The 12,410-nt window shown below is 34.7% G+C and overlaps 1 protein-coding gene across 4 annotated transcripts in view; it reads left to right on the forward strand.

Moving 5' to 3' along the window:
* The window catches only part of LOC117101249 (sodium/hydrogen exchanger 9B2-like), a 23,073-nt gene extending 13,468 nt beyond the window's left edge, over positions 1-9,605 (forward strand). For 2 of the 4 annotated variants that reach the window (XM_033241193.1, XM_033241194.1), the window contains exons 7-10: positions 4,094-4,230; positions 4,927-5,007; positions 6,363-6,707; positions 8,205-9,605. In XM_033241193.1, coding sequence (XP_033097084.1) covers positions 4,094-4,230; positions 4,927-5,007; positions 6,363-6,704 — 560 coding nt within the window. In that variant the 3' untranslated portion in view covers positions 6,705-6,707; positions 8,205-9,605. The remainder of the gene's footprint in view (positions 1-4,093; positions 4,231-4,926; positions 5,008-6,362; positions 6,708-8,204) is intronic. The other 2 variants (XR_004444255.1, XR_004444256.1) reach the window with 2 other exon arrangements.
* The last annotated feature ends 2,805 nt before the right edge of the window (positions 9,606-12,410 follow it).

Consider the following 12,410-nt stretch of genomic DNA (forward strand, 5'->3'; position numbering starts at 1 on the left):
CACTCTGCCCCACTTTCGGCCCCCCCCCCCTTTTCAGGCATCTCTTGATCCGTCCCTGGTAATTTTAGAAATTATACCACTGTTTATAAAGAAATGCTGCTGCACTAAACATACACACGTACGTACGTACTGTATCTTCTCGCATATAAGACGAGAATTATAATAGCAAATTACGATTGAAAAACAGGGTTTCGTCTTATATGTGTAACAAATTCAATTTTTATATTTTTACATCATGTTCGCCTTATGGACGGATTGTCCGTAGCACGCAAATTTACTGCTGCAATGAAGTTACTAACTGTTATTAGTGTGAATGAATGCAATTTTAAATGCGTTAAAATAAGATTTTAATGAACATTTAAAAGCCGATAAAATGGTATTGGGAGATTAGCCCTACATTTGGCTCTGAATTTAGCTAGCTAGATGCAGTTTCAAAACCATAAAGAGCAGAAGAGAATAGGATTTCGACGGTGAAACAGGGAGGGGGGTGTTTGTCGGGGTGTCGACTTGTATGCCTGACATACAAAAATCTTACTAAACTTGGAGGTCGTTTTATGTGCGTATCACCTTACAGTATACGCGAGAATATGTGGTGCTCTATACAAACTCCTGACATACCTGCACATACCGACATATATTTATATGTTACCAAAAATAGTGTTTTGTATAATATGCAGTAAATTATCTTGTCACAATGACCCACCTCAGCATTTACCTTGACATTGATATCGGTTATCTTTGAACTGGTAGGTACTGTAGACACTAATATTATATAGGAAACTATTATTATTAATCAATGACTAGGCCAAACTTGTACTGTGGAAGTATCTAACATCTGATTGGTTTAGAACATTCAATGTCTATCATCAAACAACTCATTGGTATGCTTAGGTCATTAGAGCAAACCTTTGAGATGGGAAGTAAACATTTATTTCTCTGGTATTTTTGTTTTCTAAATGCCATTTATAACCATTGGTATTTATTTATTTTTCGTTGGCTGGATCTTGTTTTATTAGATTGAGGCTCCTGGTTAGAGATGGGAGAGTGGATGCTATTTAGATCTCAGAGCATACGAGTAAAGTACTTAAATCCTATTATAGAATTACGCTCCTTTTAATTAGGAAATGTGTTTGGATGCCTCTGGATTTTAGTGAGTGCAAATAGTTGTGGGTTCTATTGAGATTGAAGCCTTGTGGGAGATGGAATGGAAGCTATTTAGATCTCAGAGTATGCGAATACTGTACCTAAATCCAATTATTAGAATTAGGCTCCTTTGAAGTGGGAAATATGTATCTGCTTTTCTCTGGATCTTAGTAAGTGGGGATAGATGTGGGATTTATTGAGATTGTGGCCCTTGTGGGAGATGAGTGTGAATGCTATTTAGATCTCAGAGCATGTGAGTAACTAAATCCTATTGGGATTAGATTCCTTTTAATTTGGAAATGTGTTTAGATGCCTCTGGATTTTAGTGAGTGCGAATAGATGTGGGTTCTATTGAGACTGAGGCTCCTGGTGGGAGATGGAAGTGTGGAAGCTATTTAGATCTCAGAGCAATGGAATATGCTTCCTAAATCCTATTAGAATTAGGCTCCTTTTAAGTGGGAAATATGTATTTGCTTTTCTCTGGATCTTAGTGAGTGCGGATTGATGTGTGTTCTATTGAGATTGAGGCCCCTTGTGGGAGATAAGAGTGTGGATGCTATTTAGATCTCAGAGCATGTGAGTAACTAATATCCTATTGGGATTAGGCTTCTTTTAATTAGGAAATTTGTTTGGATTCTCTGGATCTTGGTGGGTGTGGATAGATGTGGGTTCTATTGGAATTAAGGCTCTCTTATATTAGATGATAGATTAGAAAATAAAATAGGTTACCTCTACATCCTAATGGGACTGAGGCTCTTGTATAGCAAATTTTTTGAGGTTTTAAATTTTTGTTGGCAGTGTATCTTTAATGCCTATTTTCCACTAGGTGAATTTATTCACACGAATCAGAGCGTTGCTTCACTTCCTGAGTTCTGATTGGTTGCGTATTTTTTGTTTCGCAAAAAATCTGATAGGAATGTGAATTTGCATGCGCATGTGAACCGACGCTTTCAATTCGCGTAAATAAATTCGTCTAGTGGAAAGCAAGCTTAAAGCAGAGTAACATGATATGTCAAAGACTGAAACATAATAAGTTTTCCGATGTATAATTAAAACTTTTGAAAAACTTTAATGATTGAGTTCCAGGAAGAAATCAAATATTGAATTTTTCTTATATTTAGTTTCAAAACAGGTAATATATATTTTTTTTATATAGATAAATGGATTCATTTCAGCTATTTTTTTCATTTCAACTTTTTGCAGTAAATTTGCTAAAAGAGATACATTTTAGAACAGCCTGCCTTGTCATGCTTCTCCTTTGTTGTCCAGTGGAGTAGGCTCAAGAGTCTACTTAAAGTTTCTAAGAAACATTCGCAATAGCTCGGGAATTCTCAGCTCATCCATTTGTCATCGAACATCCGTAATCCTCACATTTGTATCCAAAATAATAAATTTGACAATTACTTAATTATAATAATATAGGAAATAATTGTGTGCCTTTTGCCAAGGAAAACAAGACACTAGTAATCAGTGCTCCTAAACCACGGTTCTGAATTCCTAATTATCTATGTAGGAACTCTAAGCTTTAAATTAGGCCTCTAAATTCATCTATTGAAGAGCAACCTGATTTTCCAAATAATAGTATAAGAAATATTTGATATGCATTGTTAGGCAATTTTCAGTTGTGTAGTGTAGCGTATTCGATAGAATACAAACACACGTAACCTTAAAGATACATTATAGGCCTCCTATTTATCCTGTCATTCTTGGCATTCCGTCACAATTGTCAAGTGCGTGGATGGATAAAAGAAATAGTATTATAATAGCCCTGCTATTCTTGTCGCACAATGGACACGTCGTGTGAAAACTGTAATTATTATTCAGTCCCTTGTAGAATAACAAATATATGATATGTGGATCAACACTGCAACAATCACAATTGAGTATTCAATCGTCATCATTAGCATGTTGTTCAATATTTTTATTCTAATTTACAGAAAATAATGCTGTGAAACAATAGTAGATATTTTTTTTTTCTCAAATATTTTTTTAAGAGCAGCAGCTCAGCTGGAAAATCTAGCAGTAGCCACTCTGTATGCAGTGAACCGTGGAGATTTTGGGTCCCTTATTAAATTCCATCACTGTTTACTTTTTAGTCTATAGTCTGTTATTTTGTAAGAGATTTTGAAACCACTGGCCCCATATGTATTTGTTATTTACGGAATAAATTTGCAGTTTATTCAGTAATTCTAAATAGAGGGGGCCCTGGGAGGGAATTTCAGAAATATAGAGGCTAGCCCACCTCAACCCCACCTTGGTTGGGTAAGAAAATTTATGGTCATAGCACCTCTAGGTGGCCGGAAACACTACTCTTAGACTTTATTTTGAATTTTCTTTTTTTCTTTACTATTTATTTATGATTTTGAAAAATATAGGTTGGGGGTAGGGTCAGGCCAATAGTGCACCCTTGAATCCATCACTGATTTGCGGAACTTCATCAGTTTCCTTTTAACTAAAACACATTTTTCAAAATCATATCAGGTCTTCTTTCAAAATACATCACTTTTCCAAATCAGTCAGTATGTAAGTTTAAAGGAAATAGATAGGATTTAAGAATATTGTAATATTGAGAGACTATTGGCTTTTTTAATCATGTATGTATTCCTCCATGTGATACTATTCATTGTGTATTTTGCAATACCTTGATAAAAACATGTGTCCTACTGTAATAGGAAAATCCAAAGGAGTATCACTTAGCCCCATAGTTCACATAGTATAGTATCCAAACAGTAAATGGAGTTCAGTTCTAAAGGTAAGGCATAGCTGAATAGAAAGCCTGATAATTGAAGAGTAGCAAATGATCGAAGTACATGTAAGGTGTTGGATAATAGACTTAACGTAAGAGTGTTAAATGGAATAGTAATAGAGTATTAACTAGCACCATTAATCATACTTTTATGATAAAAGCAAGACATTGAGTTATGTTTTTCCTTCCTTTTTCTTTTTATAGGGTTGGGCATTGCTATTATCCTTATTGGTTCTGTGGTCAGGATGGCTTTAACTTATCTCTCCGCATCAGGTGGAAATTTAAACAGGAAAGAGAAGGTGTTTACTGCCCTCGCTTGGTTACCAAAAGCTACTGTACAGGTAAGTTTTTTTTTTATTTTAGTACAATATATGCTTTCTTTATAAAATGCATATTTTATAGTGATTATTTATGACCCTCAGTTGACCCTTGATGCTGGTATTTTATACAATCTCTTAAATGAGGCTTGCGTAGTACCTGTGTCTGTAATTTCTCATGATTTTCAAGCGAATGTGATACATTCTACAGTTAATTTCAATGCACCGGTTTGTTTTCATTGCAATTGAGTTATCTTTTACATAGTGAGAATGTATCTCTTATTCTTTGAGAGATATAAACCTCTTTCCAGACTATCAAATTTAATTTGACAAAAAACTGTTGTATGCCCATATTTAGTTATGATGTGCCTATATATAGTCATTGTGTGATGTAATCATGACCATATTTAGGCATGTCACATGTTTCTGTCAAATAAAATTTGATAGTCTCAATAGGACTTAAGAGAGATAAATTACCTTCAGCTGTAACCAGTGAATTCCTATTTTGTGTCCTTAAACACTCCGTCCCCCTATTCTTTTATCTTAAGCATTTGTAGTCCAAAAGAATATTGTAAGTTTAGAGAAATCTCTTCATTTTATTAACTGTTATTTCAATATTAAGTAAATTTATACTTGTGATGATAAAGATAATGTGATAATAATGATTTATTACAATTTTAATCACATGCATTTGTATTGATATTTTTGTTTGTGTTTTAGGCGGCTATAGGTTCTACAGCATTAATAGAAGCAACAAATAGAGATGATCCTGATGAACGTGAGATAGAAATGGCCACTCAGGTTGGTATGACATCTAATACCCCTTTTACACTGCAAGCAAAACTCCAGACACAACCCAGGATTTTGCAATACCCGGACTAGAAACTCCCGAGTTGTGGTTGGTTTAAACGTCAAAAAATACAACCCAGGTTGCCAAACATCCCGGGATGGACTTGCGGGACGCATAGACCGTAGGACAACCCGGGTGCATTCCGGAATCGCCAGTGTAAACAGCACCAAATACGATTCAAGAGTTAAGCCTTACCTGGCGCCTTCCGCAGCTGTGGTCAGGTAGGCCTAAACTTTGCTACCAATGGGTTAGGCCTAGACACTTTTGAAATTAAAATCCTGCACTTAAAATTGCTGATTTAATTCGCATAATTTAAAAACAATCTGCATATAAATTCCTCCAATATTGACAATAATTGTGGCTTCGTCACGATGAGGAACTCGAGTGAAGTGATGTTCACCATCGCAACAAAAATTGAGGGCGGTATTTGAACCTGAGTTTGTTGTCGGTGTAAAATGGGAGAAACTCGGGAGCAACCCGGACTTTTCCGTTCCATGTAAATGAGAAATGCACCCGGGATCACTCTGGAATTAACACGGGTTTATTCTGCCCTGGCAGTGTAAAAGGGATGTTATTATTTGGTTGCAGAGATGTATAAGTATATAGTTTTAGTAAAAAGAGAAAAGGCATTAGGTGGAACATGTCAGTATAGAGGTCATGAGCTACCCAACAATGTGTAAAACTACGGCTCTCTAACACTTGTCATCACACTCCCTTAAGCAGTATGCTGAGATCCATAAACTTTTATCGTCAACCCAACCAACATGTACTGCTAAGAAAATCAGCACTTTTCAGAGCGAGGAACAGGCATGGCCTACCATGTTCCATGTAGCCAGCGTTCTGCAAAATCTCTGTACGGTGATACATCATGCTCTACTTCAGAGTTTAGGCATCAAGCCTTGGCCCAGCCGTGCCAGGGACCAACATGCAAAATCCTAGAAAGAAGTTTTGATCATTTTAATTACCCCCATGTTATTATGATATACAATAAATTGACATACTTATTTGTTCTATTATATATATCAAGGTATCTTCATTTCAGAAAATTAAAATATCATGGCAGCACAGAGCTGAATTGAGATGAAATGTACAAAGAACAAGTCAAAATTAGTGACAAAATTTTGCATAAATTACATATTCCCTATATAAATGAAGCAGTATACAAAAACAAATCTTTGATTTTTTGTTTTCCTGGACGACTTTGCAGCCCTTCAAAAATGCTTGGCAGCCCAAAATTGGGCCAGGCCCACAGGTTGCGGACCATCGATGTAATCAATATTTAAGTAAGACATGTCTCATTTTTCAGATGCTTACACTGGCTGTGCTTGTTATCCTGATCACCGCCCCGATAGGAGCAATCATGATCTCATTAACGGGTCCAAAATGCCTAGACTACTCACCTGCTAATGCAAATGAGGAGGGGGATCAAGAGGACGAGGAGAATGGGGACATAGATGAAGATGATCCATTTTGCAATCGCAGCGTCTTCTCCAGTTTAGGTAACAATGGCAGAGGCTTCTTTGTTGTACGTGACGATGATCTGGATGCGTTGCCACGTGAACCAAAACTGATTCGTATTGAGGAATACGTTGATTCTGAGGATGAAGACGCCGTTCCAGAACGAAGGTATATGGAGACTGATATTTGAAAGGTACATCACGTTTCAATAATTTATTATTAACATAGCTTTTGTCCTTCTCTAGTATAAGCTCAGGGTGTTGAGTAGGGAATGGGCTTATGCATGAGGAACTACAGTATGTGAAGAATGGAGGATGGGCTTATAAATGAGGAACCATGGTACAATCATTAACCGTCAGCAGCGCGATGTAGTGGGCCTAGAGTTTGCGACAGGTCAAAAAAAGTACTATTTTTTAGGGGAATAGTACATTTTGAGGGGAATAGTACTTTCTATTGTCCTGCTTCTTAACCAATCAGATGCCTAGAATCTATGTATGAGGTATATAATATAAAAATATTTACTGGGTTGAGGGGCATAGTTTAAAATATAGCCCAAGGTGATCTGGAGGATGTAATATTTCTCGAGATGAAGTCGAGGGACATAGTACAGCTTCTAGAGAACATGGGCTATATTTTGAACTATGACCTGATTACAACCCATTAAATTTTTTTTTTATACCCCTACATAGATTGTAGGCATTAGAGGGCATGGCTGGAATTATTGCCCAGCTTTTAACCAACTAAATGCCTGGAATCTATGTAGTCGGTATAAAATACCCACATGGCATCAGGACACTAATAAACAACATGTTTATCACAAATTAATAATAATAATGTTGCAGATGGTCCAGTATACAGCATATGGTATTATTGTAGAAATATTTTTTTATGTTAATTGGTTTAGGTCGAAGGAAATGGATATGCCAAGCAGCGAACTTAATCACTGTTCAAAGTGGCATATCCCTTCTCAAGACAAATATAAACACAACGTGCTTTACATAAACTTAAGCCAGCCACTCGCTGTGCCCAACAGTAGTTGGCCAATGCGATTGTATGTAGAACGCAATGCCACGACTCGCATGCAACAGATCGTTTTTAATGACGACCCTATCGTTCACGGGGAGCAGAGTTACATTCGTTGTACGGTGCAGTCAGTCCCCGGCTTTAGTCTGATAATGAGGCTTAGTTTATTTTTATTTATTTATTTTTTTAATTTATTTTTTGTTTATTTCAACCATCTTTAAAGAGGGTAACCCTTTCAGTTTAGCCCAGTAGGTTAACTGATATTCAGGGGCCCTCTTTAATAAAATTAAAGAACAGTACAAACAACATCATTACAACAATAATAATAATAATAACAACAACAATAATAATAATAATAACAATAATAATAACAACAACAACAATAATAACAAGAATAATAATAACAACATACAAGTGAGTGGAGTTGTTTTTGTTTTGGTTGTGAAAGTATATTTTAGTGGTAATAGAAATACAAAATACAATAAATTTTGTTTTATTTTTCATTCTATTCTCTTAAAATCTCAAATTTGAGATACAAAGACTTAAGTTATACTTCAAAAAAGAAAGATAAAAAAGTGATTCTGTTGCCATATAGATGCATATAAAGGAGGTCAGACAATCTGTTATTTCTGTTAATTTAAGTGTGCTGTTTGTTTTTTCTATGTAGGTGATGAAAGAGCATTGTTGTTATTGGAAGATGAATCACGTTCATAAGGTAATCTGAGTTAATACATCACAATGTTTCTAACTCGTTGATCTCCACATCATATGTTCGTTGATGTTGTTCACTTTATTAACAACCTGAAAAACAAATGTGTCCTCCGTTTCCGGATGAGGCAACAGACATTGAGATACAGTGACAGAGGATAAATCCAGCCATGGTCCTGGATTTTTTGCGAAATGTACATCTTCAAAATTCGCATGTTGATAATAATTGGCAGCTGAATGAAAAAACTGGAAAGAAGTTTCTTGGTGATAAATGTGGTTGTCGAGCTTGTTATTCCACAGAGGAACTAAACTGTCACATCATTTATTAATATTGTTTACTAATGATAACTTCACAGTTTGCAATCTTGCATCATTTCGAGTTCTACTCACATCATTTCAAGTTCTACTCACTTCACTGTTTGTGATATATTGAGAATATGGATGTGTTTTTGTGAATTGTAGCTGGAAATCAGTTTTGAGGAAACAAACACATTGCATCTGGGTTTGGCGGATCAAAGATTTTGAGGATGGGTTAGGTCCTTCTGGTGGTAAGTTGGTCAGTGCACTGGTAGATTATTCCCAGCTGTTTTTCGCTGAGTGTACTGCGTTCTTGTACATAGGTCATATTGAACTAAGGGCTTAAACATCCTTTTCGAAAGATGGTGTGCTATTGAAACTTGTATTTTAGCCCTCCAACTGAAAAGACAAGGAGAACGGCTATGGAATAGAACTGCGGATCAAGGTTATATTAGGGTCCCAGTTACACACTAAATACTACCAGTTTATCATATATATCATTTATTTCATCTTCAGTTCAACACATGCAGTAACAGATTAACAACAAAAAGAAAGAAAAACAGAAAAGAAACATTCCTAGCTAAAACCAGACGGGATTGCTGAAAAGTGGCATTAAAGCTACTCTTTAAAGTGCTGCTAGCAACAAAATAATACATAAGCAACATAAAGGTAAAATAAATTGCAACATAAAGGTCAAATAAATTGTTTCATGTTAAAATATATTTCATCAATGAATTAGAACTTTATATACATATTTAAAATTTTGTTTAAGCTGCTCTCTCCATGAATAGCAGACAACATTTTTCATTTTTCATGGGTTACTGTATATTTTTTAAGGGAGCCCTCTTGAGTTTACTTTATAACTTTCTCACTAGGTTGCTGCTTTTGGACTACATGGACTTCAATTGGAAATTTCCTGAGTATTTTGATTGCTTTAAATTTTGTTGAACCCGCTAGAATAAAATATCAAAAGCTTCATAATTGGCATCACAATACAGTAAACCTACACATTTATATGTTGTGTAACAATTGCATAATGTAGTCAATGTTAGTGGGGAGAAATTATATTTGCAAAAAAAAATTCTACTTTCTTGTGTGTAATACCTGTATTGTAGGCACTAACAAGCAATGTTTTTTATCAGACTTTGTTTAGGCCCTGTCCAGATTATCAAATTTTCTTTGTAAAACAGCTGTTACATGCCCATATATAGTCATGATGTGTCTATATATGATCATGATGTGATGTCATCATGACCATATTTAGGCATGTCACATGTTTCTGTTTCAGAAATATCTGATCAAACAAATTACAAGTGTCTTTGTCTGTTAGAACTCAAACAAGGCTCTACTTTTACATCTGCTTGTAAAGGAGCACATTTTTACTTTGTTTTAAACATTCTTTATCTGTCAGTGACTTTGCCACTTGCCACATTTTATACTAACTTCAGTTGGTATTCATGGATGTAGGTATATGGTGGGCAGAGGTGTGCTAGGCCTCCCCGACTTGAAGTTTTCCACCCAGTCTAAAGCTAATTTCATGGGCCATGCCTCTTCAACTGAAATGACCCTCTACAAACCTTAATTAATCCCTTTGCCCATTCTTGAAATCCACTCTTTTTATTTAGAGCAATGTTATCATCACCTACTCACCCTTAAAATGTCTACCACCCATCCAAATATGGATTGTTAATGGGCACATCAATTCTCTGTAAAAAGGTATTTTATATTAATATTTTTGTTTGTTAATTAAAATACTATATTTGGGGGGTTGGTTTATACTTGTTCAATGCCTAATTGGTTCAGCTTTCTTTACAATCATGCAAAAGTACAATTGTTGGGGGCGCTATGACAACTGTTTGCAGATTGTTTTGCTTGAGCTGGCTGGTATCATTTGAAACACAGTTTCTCTTCACATGTACAAAATTTTGTCTCTCAATCATGTTGTTTTCATCTGGACCACCATTGGCATCATGGCCTTCCATGGATATGAGAAGTGTTTTTTTTTTTTACCACATTTGGCATTTTTACCTTATCAATAATTAAACATCAATCCATACTTCAGTAGTAATACAGTACACTCTATAATTCATACTTTTATTCCTGTCAATCGACCAATGACATTTACATTTGTATTGAGGGTGATACTATAGTTGTAATTGAAGTCTAGACACTACAATCAACATAATCTATATGAAAATAGAAAAAACTTTTGGGATTTTGTTGAATTTCAAAATCAATTTTTAGGATTTGAGTTTCAAGTAGTTACATATTTGTAGTACAGTACTCATAGCAAAACATTTCAAATCTCATATTTCTTGTAAATCAAAAATATTATGCATAGATGTCCACCAAATATTTGATATTTTGTTGATAAAGTGATAAATTAAAATGGTGATAATAGAATGAAAAATCAGAGGCATTTTTGATAATAATTTAATAATAATATTAAATTATGATATAGATTAATAGGTAAGAAGAAGGGCGCCAACAACTCTCTTTAGCTCATGGATTTTTTAAAAGCCTTCTATATATTTTATTTTAATTTCTCCTGAGTTTAGGTACTTTTGGTCGAATAATTTGCAAATTAAGAAAAATAAAATTTTTTATTTTTTTTCCAACACTCTGGAGATCATTCTTTAAAAATCAAGTTAAAAAATATCTTGTCTTTACAAACATTTTTATGTTGTTAGAACAATGTCTGCTCATGGATAATGTAATGTTCCCTGTAGGACATTTTCCTTTTTATTCTGGCACAGTTTAATGAGTCTGGTTTACGAATTGATTGCCAATTTGTTGCCTACGAATGTTACATTAGTATTAACGGAAGCACATTATTGAGTCACCAAATGTCATTTGTGAATGTGGTCATAAGGGACGATGATAAATTTTGGTCTGCGTTGCAGTAGAACTGCAAATATTGATTGAGGTTGCTAACATTTTTATTCTCACTATTGTAATAGGTAAAAATGGGTAATTAATGTTAATATGTACTTTACAAGCAAAGAAAGACATTGCTGATAATTTTTTGTTTTTTATTGATAATATAAAAAAAATTGTTTTAAGCCTACAAAGTATTAATTTTTTATTTTATTTCATTCATTCTGGCAAATGCATATTAATATAAAAACAGTACAAAAAACAAAAAATCAGCAGTTCAGAAACATATAAAAATAAAGGTGATCCAGGGAGCAGCAAAAGCAAAACCACCGTCATCTTAGAGATTTGCTGTTTAATTTAAAATGAAAAATAATTAATTTGATACTGCATTTGGCAGTGGCGGATCTAGGCAGGGAGGGGACACATATTGTATTCTATTACTTTTATTTCAGTACATGGCGTTAGGGATTTATTGAAATTTTAAAATGTAGTGACAAAACGGAGGAGGGGAACTTGTCCTTGTGCATGTATCAAATGTTGTCCTTAATATATTGGTTCATTGGAGTATGTAGTATATTGTGTAAATCAAGAGATTTGTATCGATCTGTATTCATTTTACATTTTTGCTGAAGTTGTGGTGTTTCCTTCACTCGAACTAATAGCACTATGAGAAGCTGAGTCCTTAACACTCTGCCCGCCAAACACTTAGATCTCCATGTTTGGTAACGCAACGCTTAACCGCCAAACACAGAGATCCCCATGTTTCTGGTTTTTTGATGGAATCCGATAAGATAAGATAAGAAAACATTTATTGTCCAATAAAACAACTGGAAATTTGTTTTCCTCTGGCAATACAATACGCAAGGAAAGATTAAAGTTAAAATACAATTGATAAAAATATTTAAAACGTCATACGGATATCAAAAATCAATCCATTAAAAAGATAATAATGAAATTGATAACAATTCAGAAAAAAAGATGTCGACCCATT

This window comes from Anneissia japonica, unplaced genomic scaffold (genome assembly GCF_011630105.1).
Source record: "Anneissia japonica isolate Jap-2015-1 unplaced genomic scaffold, ASM1163010v1 scaffold1859_len985614_cov190, whole genome shotgun sequence".
NCBI classification, from domain to species: domain Eukaryota; kingdom Metazoa; phylum Echinodermata; class Crinoidea; order Comatulida; family Comatulidae; genus Anneissia; species Anneissia japonica.